General features: G+C 38.7%; 1 protein-coding gene across 13 annotated transcripts in view; it reads left to right on the forward strand.

The window, feature by feature from the left end:
- LOC105480503 (dedicator of cytokinesis 3) overlaps nt 1–19,974 on the forward strand; it is a 647,888-nt gene that overhangs the window by 399,577 nt on the left and 228,337 nt on the right. For all 13 annotated transcript variants that reach the window (XM_071091780.1, XM_071091778.1, XM_071091779.1 and 10 more), the window contains one exon: nt 7,749–7,830. In XM_071091780.1, coding sequence (XP_070947881.1) covers nt 7,749–7,830 — 82 coding nt within the window. The remainder of the gene's footprint in view (nt 1–7,748; nt 7,831–19,974) is intronic.

The following is a 19,974-nucleotide window of genomic DNA, read 5'->3' on the forward strand; positions in this document are numbered from 1 at the left end:
CTATTTACCTAGATAGTTACTTCATCTACTATTTTATCTTTGAACAAGACCTTATGTAAGTCCCTCCAAATAGTACCCCTCTATGGGCAGCTCCAAAAAGCAGCCTGTTGGGGAGGTGTCTGCTCTTGAGAGATTCACAGAGTGTATAGTGTGAGGATGAGAGCAATTGTATGTTTTCCTTCTGAAGAATAGTACAGAAGTTATAATAGATTCTCTTGAAAATCTCCTTGAAAGACATAAACTTCCCAAAACCTACTTTTATACTTATGTATTTGCAAAGATATATTATCACATTATCAGATAATTGGGGATTGTTACATGCATGGTATACATATTAGAATAGATCAACTTCTGTAACAAATAAAAAATATATTATGGTTCAAACACAATAAAAGTATATTTTCTTGCTTTTATAACAGCCCTGGGTGGGTGTTTTAAGTTAGTAAGACAGTCTTCATCCACACAATCATTTAGGGACCAAGACTAATGGATAATCTGCCATCATCAATACATAGCACCAAGGTTGTACTGGGGGTCATCTCCACTCCAGCTTTCTAGAAGGGAGAAAGCATGAAGGCACATATATAAGAAATTTTTAGGACTAAGCCTAGAAATTGCACACATCACGTTCACACTTTAGTGTCCACAATTCAGTCACATGGCTCCACTCAACTGCAATGGGGAGGCTAAGATGTATACTCTAGCTCTGTACCCAAGAAGAAACAGAAAACTGGATTTAGTGAGCATCTGGGGGACTGTGTCTGTCACAACATAGTTGTTGCATCTTGGTCCTTGGTCACCAAATTAGAAGGTTGATTTGTGCTATCTCATTTGCTCCCTTCTGGCTCATAGATGTTTCTGCATAGTGTGATGGTGATGTACCCATCCATTTTATTGTGACCCTCATTAGCAAACTTCCACATACCACACAGCAATTCTCAGGACATTTCCACCTTTTTCCATTCAACATTTATTGTAGGGTCAGGCTCTTAGAAGTACTAGAGGTACCGAAGGGAACAATGTCCTTATCCTTGGGAGTTTATTCTCTTGTGTAAGAGAAAGACAATAAAGAAAGAAAATAATTAGTTTGTGCCACATGCTGTAAAAAAGAGAGTAAGTAATGGGAAAGGGTAAAGCAGTACTGCTCTTGCCAACATATCAAAGTTGGCTTCTCTAGGAAACTGGAGGCTAAGATCTGAAGGATGGTAGTGAGCCAGCCACTTGGGCTGAAAGAACAGCATTCCAGAGAAAACAACATGCACAAAGGTCCTAAGGCAAGAATGAGCTTGGCAAGTTCAAGAAACTTGTATCTAGGACACCAGTGTGTGTGTGGCGAGTAAGCAAGAAAGGCTCATGTGAGATGAGATAGGGCTGTAAGATAGGCTGAGTCAAGTGTTTCACACAAGGCCATACAGATCTTGGAGAGTTTACATGTTATCTGAGAGTGAGAGTAAACCACGAAAAAGTTTGTTGTTGTTTGTTCTCTGTAACAGCTTTATGTTAATATAATTCACATACTATAGAGTTTACCCATTCAAAGGGTACAGTTCAATGGCTTTTATTAGAGTTATGCAACCATTACCACAGTCCATCTTAGAACAGTTTCATCAACTCAAAAAGAAATCCCATACCATTTAATAGTCACTCAGTTTCCTCCAAACCCCCAGCCCTAGGCAACTACTAATCTATTTTCAGTCTCTGTAGGTTTGCCTATTGTAGACATTTCATAAAAATGGAATTAGACAGTGTGTGGTCTTATGTGATTAGCTTCCGTTACTTAGCATATTGTTTTCAAGGTTCATCAACATTTTAGTGTGTGTCAGTACTTCGTTACTTTTATGGCTGAATAATATTTTATTATTTGGCTATATCTACCACATTTTATTTATCCATTTGTCGGTGGATATTTTGGTTGTTTTCACCTTCTGGCTACTATTAATAATGCTATGAACATTCATGTACAAATTTTTGTGTGACCATATGTTTTTATTTCTCTTGGATATATACCCAGGAGTAGAATTTCTGAGTCATATGGTAACTATGCTAACCTCTTGAGGAACTTCCAGACTGTTTTTCCAAAGTGGCAATACCATTTTGCATTCCCATCAGCTGTGTATGATAGTTCCAATTTCTCCATTTCTTTGTCAGCACTTACGATTATCTATCATTTTGAATAAAGCCATTCTAGAGGTTTGAAGTGATACCCTCATTGTGCTTTTGATTTGCAATTACCTGATGACTAATGATGTTGAACATCTTTTCATGTGTTTATTTGCCATTTGTGTATTTTCTTTGGAGAAGTACCAATTCAAGTTACTTACCCACTTTTGAATTGTCTTTTTATTATTGAATTTTAAGAGAGCTTTATATATTCTAGGTACAAGTCCCTTATCTGTATATGATTTGTAAATATTTTTGCCCATTCCATGGCTTGTCACTTTCTTGATGGTGTCTTTTGATGCACAATAATTTTTTGCTTTAACGAAGTCCCTTTTTTTGTTGTTGTTGCTTGTGCTGTTGGTGTCCTTCCTACCTAAGAAACCATTACTTAATTCAAGGTCATGAAAATTTATACCTACATTTTCTTCTAAGGATTTTGTAGCTTTAGCTCTTACATGTAGGTCTGTGGTTCGTTTTTACTTAATTTTTATATATGGTGTGAAATAAAGATCCAGCTTCATTTTTTGCATGTGAATATCTAGTTGTCCCAACACTGTTTGTTGAAATACTATTCTTTTCTCCACTGAGCTGTCTTAACACCCTTGTAAAAAATCAGTTGACCTCATAAAAAGGTTTTAAGCTGGGAAAAGATACGATCTGATTGATACTTTAAAAGGATCAGTCTCTCCAAGGATGGCTTTTAGAGAGGCAAAAGGGAAGTAGAGCTGGGAAGCTGTTATAATAATCCAGGTTAGTCAAGTAATGGCCAAGACTAGTGACAGCAAAGAAGATGGCAAGCTTTATAAAGATTGAAGATAGTTTGGAGAGAGGATTGCCTTGACTCTATGTTTTTGCCACTTTTTCACTTGTCTGTGTCACAGCTGTCTTTTCTACTTTTCCCCATTATATTTTCTCTTAAATGGTCTTGAGAATTTTTTCTGTTATTTTTGTAAGTCTTTTTTTTTTTTTTTTTTACTTTACTGTTTTTTATTTCCTGTCTGTGATAAAACTCACAACTTATTTGTATCTACACTATTACTAAAACCACAGCTTATTTGTATCTACACCTATTGTTTCCTTCTTCACTCTTTCCTGGATTCTATCCCTCTTCACCTACTCAGTGATTTTCCTTTACCAGTTATATCCTGTGTCTTCAGTAGTTCTCCTTCTATAAGCCTTGTCCCATTAGATACACATTTTCTTAGGTGTATTCCATCTTTTTTTGAGTCTGGTTTTTAAAATGTAATTTATACATAGTAAAATTCACCCTTTTTAATGCACAGTTCAGTGAGTCCTAACAAATGTATATAGTTGTGAAACCATCACCACAGTCAAAAATAGAACATTTCATCACTCTCAAAAAGTTCCCTCATGTACCTTTGCAGTCAGTCCCTACCCTTCTTCCCCAGCCCTAGCAACTGATTTGATTTCTGTTCCTATAGTTTTGCCTTTTCCAGAATGCAATATAAATGGAGACATAGAGCCTATGGGCTTTTTTCATTGGGTTTTTTCATTTAGTATAATGCTTTTGAGATTCATCCATATTATTATACATCCCAGTAGTTTGTTTTTTAAAATTGTGAAATGATATTCTATTATGTAGATTATTCATTTATACCCCTGACGGATAGTTGGGTTCTTACATGTTTTGGCCATTGTGGATGATGCTGCTATAAATATTTATATATAGATCTTTGTGGATTTTTTTCATTTCTCCTGAGTAAACACATAGGAGGAGAATTACTGGGTCATTTAGTATGTGTATGTTTATAAGAAACTATCAAGCTGTTTTCCAAAGTGGATATACCATTTTGCATTCTTACCAACAGTTTATAAGAGGTTTAGTTCTAGTTGCTCGACATTCTTACTTACCAACCTTTGGTATATTGATTCCTTTTTTTTTTTTTTTTTTTTTGAGACAGAGTTTCTCTCTTGTTGCCCGTGCTAGAGTGCAATGGCATAATCTCGGCTCATTACAACCTCTGCCTCCCGGGTTTAAGTGATTCTCCTGCCTCAGCCTCCAGAGCAGAGCAGCTGGGATTACAGGCACATGCCACCATGCCCGGCTAATTTTTATGTTTTTAGTAGAGACGAGGTTTCGTCATGTTAGCCAGGCTGGGCTCGAACTTCTGACCTCAAGTGATCTGCCTGCCTCGGCCTCTCAAAGTGCTGGGATTACAGGCGTGAACCACTGCGCCTGGCCAGTATATTCTTTCTTTAATTATAGCTATTCTAGTAGGTGTGTAATGGTATCTGTGTTTTTTGTTTTTTTTGTAATGGAGTTTTGCTGTTTTGCCCAGGCTGGAGTGCAGTGGCGCGATCTAGGCCCACTACAACCTCTGCCCCCTGGGTTCAAGCGATTCTTCTGCCTCAGCCTCCTGAGTAGCTGGGATTACAGGCGCCCACCACCATGACTGGCTAATTTTTGTATTTTTAGTAGAGATGCGATTTCACCATGTTGGCCAGACTGGTCTCGATCTCCTGACCTCAGGAGATCTACCCGCCTCACCCTCCTAAAGTGCTGGGATTACAAGTGTGAGCCACTGCACCCAGCCCTCACTGTGTTTTTAATTTGCATTTCTCTAATGATTAATGATACTTTGTTGTGCTTATTTGCCATCTCTGCACATCCTTTGGTGAAGGGTTTATTCAGATCTTGTGTCCATTTTTTATTTGAATGTTTATTCTTTTTGGGCATTTTATATGTTCTCAATACAATTTTTTCTTAGGTGAATGTTTTGTGATTATTTTCTCTCAGTCTGTAGCTTGTCCTTTCCTTTTCTCACTAGTGTCTTTTAAAAAGAAAACTTTTAATTTCTGTCTAAATTAAGTCTAATTTATCATTTTGTTGTGATTTGTGATTTTTGCTTAATAATCTCGGGCCACAGAAAGTTTTCTACTATGTGCTAAATGTGGAAACAAATGTGAAAAAGATATACAAGATACTTGTCTTCGTTTTTCACTGAGTTTTCTTCTTTTATAGTTTTAGCTCTTGTATTCGAGCCTGTGATACATTCAAGTTAATTTTTAAAAGCAAGGGTCAAGGCTTAGTTTTTTCATATGGATTGTTCAGCACCATTTGCTGAACGTGGTGTACACCCCCCTTGATACCTTTATTTGAAATCAATTGACTTTGTATATATGGGTTATCCCATATTTTAACAAAGACCTCCCTCAACCCCACATGCCCATTTAACTAAAAATGCATCACTTCCACCTCTTTACAATCATTCTTTAAAGTGTGGTCTAGACTGTGCTTCATCATTTCTTTCTTACTCCTTACACTGGCATCTTTCTCTACCATTTCATTAAAACAGTTCTTGCCAGAATCACCAGTGATCTGTGTTCAAGAGTTTTGTCCTTGTTACATGTGACTCTCAACGGTCCTGGACCTTGCTGACCCCTCCCTCCTCTTTCAAACACTCTCTTCACTTGACCAGTGCAACATCTTACCATCCTTCGTATTTTTCTTCTGTTTTTCCATTTGCCCCATGTGTCTACTTTGATAGTTTTTCTTTACCCATTTCTTTCTTTTTTTTTTTTTTTTTTTTTTTTTTGAGACGGAGTCTCGCTCTGTAGCCCAGGCTGGAGTGCAGTGGCCGGATCTCAGCTCACTGCAAGCTCCGCCTCCCGGGTTCACGCCATTCTCCGGCCTCAGCCTCCCGAGTAGCTGGGACTACAGGCGCCCGCCACCTCGCCCGGCTAGTTTTTTGTATTTCTTAGTAGAGACGGGGTTTCACCGTGTTATCCAGGATGGTCTCGATCTCCTGACCTCGTGATCCACCCGTCTCGGCCTCCCAAAGTGCTGGGATTACAGGCTTGAGCCGCCGCGCCCGGCCTTACCCATTTCTTAAATGTCATTGTCCCTCAGCATTCTGACCAAAGCCCCTTTTCCTCTTTGTTCTTTGCATGTTCTCTGCTTATTCCCGTTTGTTCCCCTGACTGAAGAATCTCAAATTTATGTCTGACCCAAATCTTTCTGAGGTTTATTTCTGCATGTCTAACTGCCTACCAGGACCACAGCTGTATGAGGAAAAAGTACCTTGTATATGTCTTGTTCACATTTATATTCACATGCCAAGTACACAGGACTTAATAACAATTTGTAGACTGATCAAATGAATACATGAGCAAACTAAACTGATACCACATATATTCCAAGAATATATGACTGGAGGCACAAAATAAGTAAGTTACTTTTGGAATCACATACTTTGTCTTCACCATGGCACAGTTTTCCTTTACAGCTGGTAGTGAATCTTTGGATAAAGAGATGGGAATGAGATTCTGCACAGGGGCAGGAAGGAGATGCGAGAGTAAAGAGACATTTCTCCAAACGTTGCAAACACTGTTTCTAAAGTTTTCTAGTCTAGTAATTGTAATTTTCTTTTGAAATTATATATATTATTTGGAGAATAAAATAGTTAGTGGCTCTATTAAATTCTGATTGTAGCTTTAGCTATAACACATCATTTCTTTTTGAATTTCCACCAAAGTTTTTATATGTTGCTGTAACATTTTTTAAGACCTAAAGCAAGCTTGTCCAACCTGCAGTCTACAGGCTACATGCAGCCCACAATGGCTTTGAATGCAGCCCAACACAAATTCATAAACTTTCTTAAAATATCGTGAGACTTTTTAAATTTTGATTTTTATTTTTTAGCTCATCAGCTACCATTAGTGTTAGTGTATTTTATGCGTGGCCCAAGACAATGCTTCTACCAATGCAACCCAGGGAAGCCAAAAGATTGGATGCCGCTGCCCTAAAGTGATTCTCAAGAGTTATATAAAACAGCATTCTCCATTGTTTTTGGCACCAGTGACCAATTTCATGGAAGCTAGTTTTTCCATGGACTGATGGGTGGAGGCAGTGGTGTGAGATGGTTTTGGAATGAAACTGTTCTATGAAACTGTTCTACCTTAGCTCTACCTTAGATCATCAGGCACTGGTTAGAGCATACAACCTGTATCCCTCCACGTGAAGTTCACAATAGGGTTTGTGCACCTATGAAAATCTAATGCCATTGCTGATCTGACAGGAGGCAGAGCTCAGGTGGTAATACTTGCCCACCTGCCACTCACCTGCTGTGTGGCCCAGTTCCTCACAGGCCACGGGCCCATACCAGTCTGCAGCCTGGGGACTGGGGACTTCTGATATAGAAGATGTAAATTTGGTAATGTAGATTCTTTCGGATCTAATATGATGAATGGTTTTATGATCTGAGTGCTCACATCTAAGAATGTATATGCTTGTTATGGATTTTGCATCATGCCAGTGCTTTGGGAATATCTGGGAGATATTACTGCCCTCCTTACTGCCCTCAGGGAGCACACACCTGAAACAGATAAAACACACAGCTACAATCAGCAAATAAACAGAAGCACCTATCAGGTAGTTTGTAGTATCCTTTGTATGTTACTTAGCAGGAAAAAAGAGGGTATCCTGCCACTAGACATGTGTTTTTGGCCTTGCTTGTCACTGCAAGCTGTTATGTAAATATGTTTAGTGTTTTTCCTTATCTGCCCTTTTCCTCTGTTCTGGAGTGTGTTACTCACATTTCTCTGTATCTTTTTTTCCTACATTTCAGTGAGCGGTTTCTGGTAAGACTGAACAAGAATGGTGGGCCAAGGAACCCAGAGAAGATCGAACGAATGTGTGCCCTTTTTACAGTATGTACAAATTCTCTTTTCCTTCTTTGCTGTTGACTCTAACCAGTGGCCTGCTATGTGGATATTGTCACCCTGAAAACAAGCATTTATTCTTATTTCCACACACATGGGAGAGAATAGGACTTGATTTATGTTTCTGTTAGGTTTTAATGAAATATTTATAGAAAACTGAAATTATATACAGTTTTAAACTTAATTTTTATTAATGAAATACAATCAAGTACCTTTCACTGATATAGATTGTATAAGCTATTTCATACAATAGACACTTAAAATCTGACAGAACCAGCCTGGACAACATGCCAAACCCCATCTCTACAAAAAATACAAAAATTAGCCAGGCATGGCATGTGTCTGTAGTCACAGCTACTTGGGGGTCTGAGGCGGGAGGATCGCCTTAGCCCAGGAGGTTGAGGCTGCAGTGAGCCAAGGTCACACCACTGCACTCCAGCCTGGGTGAAAAAGTGAGACCAGATCCTGTCTCAAAAAACAAACAAACAAACCAAAATCTGACATAGGTCTTTCTTACTATTCTTATCCAAGGCCACTGGGAATTTCTCTGAGGTGTATAATTTCTAATGCATAATTTATTTTAAAGGTATCCAACAAGTTTACAGCTTTGTAGTTTGTTAGTGAGTTCATATACAGCAAGACAAACTATATAATAGTCCTCTTCCAAATACCAAATAGGGGATATTTTCCTACTGTCATCTGTACTTTTTTAATATATATATACTTTAAGTTCTAGGGTACATGTGCACAACATGCAAGTTTGTTATATAGATATACATGTGCCATATTGGTTTGCTGTACCCATTAACTCATCATTTGCATTAGGTATTTCTCCTAATGCTATCCCTCCCCCAACCCCATCCCACAACAGGCCCCAGTGTGTGATGTTCCCCACCCTGTGTCCAAGTGTTCTCATTGTACAATTCTCACCTGAGTGAGAATATGTGCTATTTGGTTTTCTGTCCTTGCGATAGTTTGCTCAGAATGATGGTTTCCTTCTTCATCCTGCAAAGGACATTAACTCATCATTTTTATGGCTGCATAGTATATACCATGTGTATATGTGCCACATTTTCTTTATCCAGTCTATAATTGATGGGAATTTCTGTTGATTCTAAGTCTTTGCTATTGTGAATAGTGCCTCAATAAACATACGTGTGCGTGTGTCTTTATAGCAGCATGATTTATAATCCTTTGGGTATATACCCAGTAATGGGATGGCTGGGTCAAATGGTATTTCTAGTTCTAGATCCTTGAGGAATCGCCACACTGTCTTCCACAATGGTTGAACTAGCTTACACTCAACAGTGTAAAACTGAACCAACAGTGTAAAAGTGTTCTTATTTCTCCACATCCTCTCCAGTATCTGTTGTTTCCTGACTTTTTAACGATCGCCATTCTAACTGGTGTAAGATGGTATCTCATTGTGGTTTTGATTTGCATTTCTCTGATGATCAGTGATGATGAGCATTTTTTCATGTGTCTGTTGGCTGCATAAATGTCTTCTTTTGAGAAATGTCTATTCATATCCTTTGCCCACTTTTTGATGGGGTTCTTTGTTTTTTCTCGTGTTACTTTGTTTAATTTCTTTGTAGATTCTGGATATTAGCCCTTTGTCAGATGGGTAGATTGCAAAGGCCACTGGGAATTTCTCTGAGGTGTATAATTTCTAATGCATAATTTATTTCTACATATGGCTAGCCAGATTGCAAAAAATTTCTCCCATTCTGTAGGTTGCCTGTTCACTCTGATGGTAGTTTCTTTTGCTGTGCAGAAGCTCTTTAGTTGAATTAGATCCCATTTGTCAATTTTGGCTTTTGTTGCCATTGTTTTTGGTGTTTTAGTCACGGAGTTCTTACCCATGCCTATGTCCTGAATGGTACTGCCTAGGTTTTCTTCTAGGGTTTTTATGGTTTTAGGTCTAACATTTAAGTCTTTAATCCATCTTGAATTAATTTTTCTGTAAGGTGTAAGGAAGGGATCCAGTTTCAGCTTTCCACATATGGCTAGCCAGTTTTCCCAGCACCATTTATTAAATAGGGAATCCTTTCCCCATTGCTTGTTTTTGTCAGGTTTGTCAAAGATCAGATGGCTGTAGATGTGTGGTGTTATTTCTGAGGCCTCTGTTCTGTTCCATTGGTCTATATCTCTGTTTTGGTACCAGTACCATGCTGTTTTGGTTACCGTAGTCTTGTGGTGTAGTTTGAAGTCAGATAGCATAATGCCTCCAGCTGTGTTCTTTTTGCTTAGGATTTTCGTGGCAACATGGGCTCTTTTTTGGTTCCATATGAACTTTAAAGTAGTTTTTTCCAATCTGTGAAGAAAGTAATTGGTAGCTTGATGGGGATGGCATTGAATCTATAAATTACCTTGGGCAGTACGGCCATTTTCATGATATGGATTCTTCCTATCCATGAGCATGGAATATTCTTCCATTTGTTTGTGTCCTCTTTTATTTCACTGAGCAGTGGTTTGTAGTTCTCCTTGAAGAAGTCCTTCACATCCCTTGTAAGTTGGATTTCTAGGGAGTATTTTATTCTGTTTGTAGCAATTGTAAATGGGAGTTCACTCATGATTTGGCTCTCTGTTATTGGTGTATAGGAATGCTTGTGATTTTTGCACATTGATTTTGTATCCTGAGACTGCTGAAGTTGCTTGTCAGCTTAAGGAGATTTTGGGCTGAGATGATGGGGTTTTCTAAATATACAATCATGTCATCTGCAAACAGACTATTTGACTTCCTCTTTTCCTAATTGAATACACTTTATTTCTTTCTCTTGCCTGATTGCCCTGGCCAGAACTTCCAACACTATGTTGAATAGGAGTGATGAGAGAGGGCATCCCTGTCTTGTGCCAGTTTTCAAAGGGAATGCTTCCAGTTTTTGCCCATTCAGTATGATATTGGCTGTGGGTTTGTCATAAATAGCTCTTATTATTTTGAGATACATTTCATCAATACCTAGTTTATTGAGAATTTTTAGCATGAAGAGCTGTTGAATTTTGTCAAAGGCCTTTTCTGCATCTGTTGAGATAATCATGTGGTTTTTGTTGTTGCTTCTGTTTATGTGATGGATTACCTTTATTGATTTGCATATACTGAATGAGCCTTGCATCCCAGGGATGAAGCCAACTTGATCGTGGTGGATAAGCTTTTTGATATGCTGCTGGGTTCGGTTTGCTAGTATTTTATTGAGGATTTTTGCATCAACATTTATTGGGGTATTGGTCTAAAAATCTGTTTTTTTGTTGTTGTGTCTCTGCCAGGCTTTGATATCAGGATGATACTGGCCTCATAAAATGAGTTAGGGAGGATTCCCTCTTTTTCTATTGATTGGAATAGTTTCAGAAGGAATGGTACCAGCTCCTCCTTGTACCTCTGGTAGAATTCAGCTGTGAACCCATCTGGTCCTAGACTTTTTTTGGTTGGTAGGCTCTTAATTATTGCCTCAATTTCAGAGCCTGTTATTGGTCTATTCAGAGATTCAACTTCTTCCTGGTTTAGTCTTGGGAGGGTGCATGTGTCCAGGAATTAATCCATTTCTTCTAGATTTTCTCATTTATTTGCGTAGAGGTGTTTATAGTATTCTCTGATGGTAGTTTGTATTTCTGTGCGATCGCTGATGGTACCCCCTTTATCATTTTTTATTGCATCTATTTGTTTCTTCTCTCTTCTTTATTTGTCTTGCTAGTGATTTATCAATTTTGTTGATTTTTTTTAAAAAAAAACCGCTCCTGGATTCATTGGTTTTTTGAAGGGTTTTTTTTTGTGTGTGTCTCTGTCTCCAGTTCTGCTCTGATCTCAGTTATTTCTTGCCTTCTGCTAGCTTTTGAATGTGTTTGCTCTTGCTTCTCTAGTTCTTTTAATTGTGATAGGGTGTCAATTTTAGATCTTTCCTAGTTTCTCTTTTGGGCATTTAGTGCTATAAATTTCCCTCTACACACTGCTTTAAATGTGTCCCAGAGGTTCTGGTACATTGGTCTTTGTTCTCATTGGTTTCAAAGAATGTCTTTATTTCTGCCTTCATTTAGTTATTAACCCAGTAGTCATTCAGGAGCAGATTGTTCAGTTTCCGTATAGTTGTCTGGTTTTGAGTGAATTTCTTAATCTTGAGTTCTAATTTGACTGCACTGTGGTCTGACAGACAGTTTGTTGTGATTTCTGTTATTTTACATTTGCTGAGGAGTGCTTTACTTCCATCTATGTGGTCAATTTTGGAATAAGAGTGATGTGGAGCTGAGAAGAATGTATATTCTGTTGATTTGGGGTGGAGAGTTCTGTAGATGTCTATTAGGTCCGCTTGGTGCAGAGCTGAGTTTAAGTCCTGGATATCCTTGTTAACTTTCTGTCTTGTTGATCTAATGTTGACAGTGGAGTGTTAAAGTCTCCCATTATTATTCTGTGGGAATCTCAGTCTCTTTGTAGGTCTCTAAGGACTTGCTTTATGAATCTGGGTACTCCTGTGTTGGTCGCATATATATTTAGGATAGTTAGCTCTTCTTGTTGAGTTGATCCCTTTACCATTATGTAATGGCCTTCTTTGTCTCTTTTGATCTTTGATGGTTTAAAGTCTGTTTCATCAGAGACTAGGATTGCAGCCCCTGGTTGGTTTGTTTATTTGTTTGTTTTTTCTATTTGCTTGGTAGATCTTCCTCCATCCCTTTATTTTGAGCCTATGTGTGTCTCTGCACATGAGATGGGTCTCCTGAATACAGCCCAATGATGGGTCTTGACTCTTTATGCAATTTGCCAGTCTGTGTCTTTTAATTGGGGCATTTAGCCCATTTACATTTAAGGTTAATATTGTTATATGTGACCTGAGAGACCTGGCTGTTAGGAGGAAAACTAACAAACAGAAAAGAATAGCATCAACATCAACAAAAAGGATATCCACCCCAAAACCCCATCTGCAGGTCACCAGCATCAAAGACCAAAAGTAGATAAAAACACCCCACTGTCAATATTAGACAGATCAACGAGACAGAAGGTTATAAGTAGATGTTTGATCCTGTCATTTTGATGTTAGCTGGTTATTTTGCTCGTTAGTTGATGCAGTTTCTTCCTGGCATCGATCGTCTTTACAATTTGGCATGTTTTTGCAGTGGCTGGTACCAGTTGTTCCTTTCCATGTTTAGTGCTTCCTTCAGGAGCTCTTGTAAGGCAGGCCTGGTGGTGACAAAATCTCTCAGCATTTGCTTGTCATTTTATTTCTCTTTCACCTATGAAGGTTAGTTTGGCTGAATAGGAAATTCTGGGTTGAAAATTCTTTTCTTTAAGAATGTTCGATATTGGCCCCCACTCTCTTCTGCTTGTAGAGTTTCTGCTGATAGATCCACTGTTAGTCTGATGGGCTTCCCTTTGTGGGTAACCCAGTCTTTCTCTTTGGCTACACTTTACGTTTTTTCCTTCATTTCAACCTTGGTGAATCTGACAATTATGTGTCTTGGGGTTGCTCTTCTCAAGGAATATCTTTGTTGTATTCTCTGTATTTCCTGAATTTGAATGTTGGCCTGCCTCACTAGGTTGGCGAAGTTCTCCTGGATGATATCCTGAAGAGTGTTTTCCAATTTGGTTCCATTCTCCCTGTCACTTTCAGGTACACCAGTCAAACATAGATTTGATCTTTTCGCATAGTCTAGTGTCTCTTGGAGGCTTTGTTTCTTTTTACTCTTTTTTTCTCTTAACTTCCCTTCTCACTTTATTTCATTAATTTGATCTTCAGTCCCTGATACCCTTTCTTCCACTTGATCAAATCAGCTATTGAAGCTTGTGGATGTGTCATGTAGTTCTTGTGCCTGGTTTTCAGTTCCGTCAGGTCATTTAAGGTCTTCTCTACACTGTGTATTCTAGTTAGCCATTCGTCAAGTCTTTTTTCAAAGTTTTTAGCTTCTTTGCAATGGGTTCGAAGATCCTCCTTTAGCTCGGAGAAGTTTGTTATTATTACCTTCTGAAGCCTACTTCTGTCAACTTGTCAGAGTCATTCTCCGTCCAGCTTTGTTCCGTTGCTGGCAAGGAGCTGCAGTCATTTGGAGGAGAAGAGGTACTCTGGTTTTCAGAATTTTCAGCTTTTCTGCTCTGGTTTCTCCCCATCTTTGTGGTTTTATCTACCTTTGGTCTTTGATGCTGGTGACCTACAGATGGGGTTTTGGTGTGGATGTCCTTTTTGTTGATGTTGATGCTATTCCTTTCTGTTTGTTAGTTTTCCTTCTAACAGTCAGCTCCCTCAGCTGCAGGTCTGTTGGACTTTGCTGGAGGTCCACTCTAGACCCTGTTTGCCTGAATATCACCAGCAGAGGCCGCAGAACAGCAAATATTGCTGCCTGAACCTTCCTCTGGAGGCTTCGTCCCAGAGGGGCACCCACCTGTATGAGGTATCCGTCCGCGCCTACTGGGAAGTATCTCCAGTTAGGCTACACGGGTGTTAGGGACCCACCTGAGGAGGCAGTCTGTCCATTCTCAGAGCTCAAATGCCATGCTGGGAGAACCACTATTCTCTTCAGAGCTGTTAGATAGGGATGTTTAAGTCTGCAGAAGTTTCTGCCACCTTTTGTTCAGCTATGCCCTGCCCCTATAGGTGGGGTCTACAGAGGCAGCAGGCCTTGCAGAGCTGTGGTGGTCTCTGCCCTGTTGGAGCTTCCCCAGCCACTTTGTTTACCTACTCAAGCCTCAGCAATGGCGGATGCCCCTCCCCCTGCCAGGCTGCCGCCTGGCAGGTTGATCTTAGACTGCTGCGCTAGCAGTGAGCAAGGCTTGTGAGCATGGAACCCACCGAGCCAGGTGCAGGAGATAATCTCCTGGTGTGCCATTTGCTAAGACCATTGGAAAAGTGCAGTATTTGAGCGTGAGTGTCCTGATTTTCCAGGTACGGTCTGTCACAGCTTCCCTTGGCTAGGAAAGGGAAATCCCCCAACCCATTGCACTTCCCAGGTTAGGCGATGTTCCACCCTGCTTCGGCTTGCCCTCCTTGGGCTGCACCCGCTGTCCATCCAGTCCCAATGAGATGAACCAGGCACCTCAGTTGGAAATGCAGAAATCACCGTCTTCTGTGTCAGTCACGCTGGGAGCTGCAGACCTGAGCTGTTCCTATTTGCCTGTCTTAGAACGGAATCCCCTTGTTTCTGTACTTTAGTTTTTTCTGAAAAGCCATACTGTTGTTCATGGTCTCTACAACCATGGACCAATCAAGTTAGAAAAGTTTTGGAAACCTGCTGATTAGAAAATACCAAACCTCACAATCCCGTCTTGCCTTGTGTGTTCTTCAAGTTTATTCTGATTTACTAATTTGTTTTTACCTTGTTAAAAAAACTATCCAGCAGTATTTATTTGAGTTAATTTATTTACTATAGAAGAAAACAAGACTGTGTCACAATTTTAAACCAGTTTTGATTATTGTGAATTCTTTGATCTGTTTCAGTGATCCTGAGATACATCAAAACCTATTGTGTTGGTTTCACAGTTTCACTGACCTTGCTTATGGTGTGTGATTGACAGGTGACAGATATCGTAACGCTTACATTGGGCCTCTTAAATGCAAATAGGATTTATCTGGAGATCTGATATGTGACTTTCTGTAAAAGATACAGTTATATTTGTTCACCTCACTTTTTAGTTCATTTACTGCAACTTTATCTTTCAAAACATCAAATGATATTATGCAGAATCAGATATCACTTTCACAGAGATAGCTTTTATTGATAATATTCCAGATGTGTGGAAAAATTTATAAATCTAGCTAAGGTAAAATAATAATTCATCCATCTTTGAGCTTAGCAGTAAAGGCTTAGGAGATAATACAAGGAGAAAGAACAGGAAAAGCAGACCCATGATGGTGGTTAAGGGAGTTGAGATGTCTTAGTCTGGGAAGATCAGCACTGTGTCTTCAATTGGAAAAGAATGAAAGAAAGAATCTAAATTGTAGTAAATGGGATTTAAGTTAGTCTGTTGAGTGAGAGCTTCCGAAGTGAGAGTGCCTGAACACTGAGGTGGTTTTGTGGGACCTCCTTTCTGAAACAGAATTAGTAAGAGACACTCATCTTCTAGAATGTCTCAGTAACCTTAGGAACTTTTTCTAAATTCTGATTCTCTGATATTACCTGGTAAAGCATCACGAGAAATTGTTGATTCCTTGTTTCTTGGATTTGTGGGAACAGAGCTGCATGCATGTACTGTCCTTGAATTCTTGAATATGATGAGTACAGTCCTTGTCTTTTGAAAAATGAACTTAATTAGGGTGGTATTTAAATGTAATTATAATAAATCAAAATTTTCATTTAGCATTTTAATTATCCATATGAGCCCAGAGGCCAAAGCTATAGCTCCAACTTTATTGCACATAACACGCATGATGTGCTCTTGTTCTGCCACAATGGGAAGGTACAGGGTGCTAAATATACTATTAATACTTCCATAATTCTATATGCAGTGCAGCCCTGGATTTTTTTTTTTTTCTTTGCAGTAAGGGTCTCACTCTGTGGCCCAGGTTTCAGTGCAGTGGCGTGATCATAGCTCATGTAGAAACCTTGAACCTTTGGGCTCTAAGCGATCCTCCTGCCTCAGTCTTCTGAGTAGCGGGGCTATAGGTGCACACCAAGCTTGGCTAATTTTTTTTTTTTTTAGGAGATGGCATCTTGCTATTTTGTCCAGGCTGATCGTGAACTCCTGGCCTCAAACAACCCTTCCACCTTGGCCTCCCAAAGTGCTGGGATTACAGGTGTGACTCACCGTACCCAGCCCAGCCCTAGATTTTTAAAAAATGTCCCAAACATGATTTGAGGAATTTTTACAAAGCACACAAGATTTCTGAACAAGATTATCTTAGCCAGGATTTCTATGTTTTAGTTTAAGCTATATGAGATTATATTGGTGGGACCTGTTTTCTCATTATCTGAGACTTGAGTTCCTCCTATGAACTAAAGGAGTTTCCTAGATTGACGTATGTGCTGCAAAGTCTCAGAATAAATGCAAGAATATGTAGCCACAACTATGGTTGATGCTGACCTGTTAGCTTACCTTAGAATGGGGAAAAGGGAATCATACAAACTGAGCAGATTACAAGGTTACTCAGCACACTTCAGAGCCACATTAAAGTCACATTATTTGGCACAGCCTTATTCTCTTTGAGGCCTTAGTTTTTCTGACTTGGTTAGATTTTAGGGTTTCCTACCAAGGAAGAATTTTATCCAAGGGGAATGTGTTTTATACTTACGTGGATGGCCAATATAATGAGGATTTTGCTGACTTTCATGCTAAACAATGGCTCTACATACAAATGCGTGAAAGTTTATCTATCTGTTTTTACTCATTCTTAGATATTCATGACTTCATACACACTGCCTGAAAGGTGTCAGTAATTGTTACATAAACAAATGAATATATGTTTATTTGTTGTCATATTCAAGTGACAAACTCAGAGAATGAATTTGTACAGTTATCCATGCATTAGTTGGCATTTTATTTTATATATTTATTTATACTCTTCTACATTCCAAGATAGAATTTTAAGTAATGATCTTTTTAGTTCAGAATTGAACTTGATTATTACTATAATAACATTATGTATTAAAATACCTTATTTTCTGCAACTTACATGTGAATAAGCTGGTTTTATTTTGTATTCATGAATCTCATTATCTCTATAGAAAAAGAGTATCCCCAGCACAGGTAAGTTAATTAACTTTTTAATGTTTCAAATGAGTAAGTCTAAGATGCTGGACCCTAAGTCACTGTCCTCAGTTGTTTCTTCTACACATTGTTTAGTTGGGACCAGCTTCCTAGGTAAGTAGGATTAGAGAGTTTGGTCCAGTGAACAAATCTAATTCCTGCCATGTAATCAGGATTGAAATCCTGCTCACCAGATGAATGATAGATACATCACTCTTCTCATCTTGCTTTTACAGGTCATGTGAGTAATTTAACATAGATAACCACCCTTGGTGCTTAGTCTTGAAGAATATGTGTTTAAGAAACCCTGTAGTAACTGTGTTTAGCCATGCACTTACATTTAATAAGATAGCTTTTATATTGAAATTCTGTGGAACTCACAAATAATTATTTTGCTTAAAATATTTTCTTGCATTAATTATTGTCCTATTGATGTCAAATAAATACCACTGAAAGTTCTGGATGCTGTGTACATGATAGTCAGAAAGAGCCCCTACTCAGCCACTTGGAAAATACCATAAATTATACTTAAGTCTTCTTTTATTCACTCAGCAGAGCCAAGGGAAACATTTAGTATTTTTGTGTACAGTCCATCAGATTAGTTTCCCTTATTTGGACATCTTTGGAAACTGGCTTGAATTCCATAGGTACATTGGAGTCACTGATTATACAAGTCATTTGATAGTTTGGATGTACATAATCCAGGCTGTGGAACCATTTCACTTTGAAATGTGTCGAACATTTCTATATCCTTTAGTAATCAACATCTTTCCATCCAAAAAGTATATAAAAATGGTAACCTGGTTTTCAATTTTCACTTGTTTAGTACCACCTTAATAAGTGTTAAAATATAGCATTGTTTTAATAATATTATTTTAAATTCCATTTTTAATTAAAAGAATTAGTGTAATGGGTCCTGAAACATCCTTTTTCAATATCAAACACAACTTTCATGTAAAAACATATCTTTATGATTCCAGGTATCAATTTATGTTTAATTACTTTGTAACCTGTTTCATTGTAAACATACGTTATTATTTTAAGAACTTGGCAAAATATTATAACCATCTAAAAGCTTCAATTTCACCACTATGTATTACTTTTTTTTTTTTTTTTTTTGAGATGGAGTCTCTCTGTTGCTAGAGTACAGTGGTACGATCTCAGCTCACTGCAGCCTCCACCTCCCAGGTTCAAGCCATTCTCCTGCTTCAACCTCCCGAGTAGCTGGGATTACAAGTGCATGCCACCACACCCAGCTAATTTTTGTATTTTTAGTAGAGGTGGGGTTTCACCGTGTTGGCCAGGCTGTCTCGAACTCCTGACCTCAAGTGATCCTCCCACCTTGACTTCCCAAAGTGCTGGGATTACAGACATAAGCCGCCACGCCTGGCCCACATATTACTTCTTAATGTCTCCTTTTCTTTCATATGTTCAGGACCATTTAATAGGGCAAGGCTGGGACTAGGCTAAAGCAAACAAAGCACAGCATCTTGAGAGTGAGTACCTTCTTAAATTTTGCACCTTAGGTGCCTTGCTTGCCTCACCCTAGTGCTAATCCTGCAACAGGGTTTACAAATTAAGAAGCATGGAGACTCTGACTCTCTTAAGCTCCTTCCAAATCATGACTGCCATTTGATTGTACCTTTTTTTTTTTTTTTTTTTAATTGAAGAGAGACAGGCATCGGGGTCAATCAAAAGATGAAAAAGGAAAAGGAAGCGAAACTAAGGGAGCCTTTCCTAGAAGCAAAAGGGAGATCACAGAAACCAGTCACATTAAGGGCAAAGGTTATTCCATCAAGTACCATTAACTTGCAATAATGACTGAGAGAGCAGCAAGTTGACGGCCTGGTGAAAAATCTGAAACAGAATATATATTAAATGAATTTTTGTTATTTCGAGGATAATACATTTAAAAAGCATAATGCATACTTATCAACAAACATTTCAACATATGTTCTAAACACAAATAGAATGATTATCAGACTGGGCATGGTAACTTAACACCTGTAATCTCAACACTTTGGGAGGCTGAGGCAGGAAGATTGCTTGAGCCCAGAAGTTTAAGACCAGTTCTGACAACATAGCAAGACCCCATCTCTACAAATAATTTTAAAAATACCTGGGCATGATGGTGCACACCTGTAGTACCACTTACTTGGGAGGCTGAGGTGGGAGAATCACTTGACCCAGAGGACAAGGCTGCAGTGAGCCATGATCACACCACTGTATTCCATCCTGGTGACAGAGCAAGACCTTATTTATTTTTTTGTTTTCTTTTAAAACTTTTATTCTTTTTTTTTAGAATTATTATACTTTAAGTTCTAGGATACATGTGCACAATGTGCAGGTTTGTTACATATGTATACGTGTGTCATGTTGGTGTGCTGCACCCATTAACTCGTCATTTACATTAGTTGTATGTCCTAATGCTATCCCTCCCCCTTTCCCCACCCCACAACAGGCCCCGGTGTGTG

The sequence above is a fragment of the Macaca nemestrina genome, chromosome 2 (assembly GCF_043159975.1).
Source record: "Macaca nemestrina isolate mMacNem1 chromosome 2, mMacNem.hap1, whole genome shotgun sequence".
Lineage (NCBI taxonomy): Eukaryota > Metazoa > Chordata > Mammalia > Primates > Cercopithecidae > Macaca > Macaca nemestrina.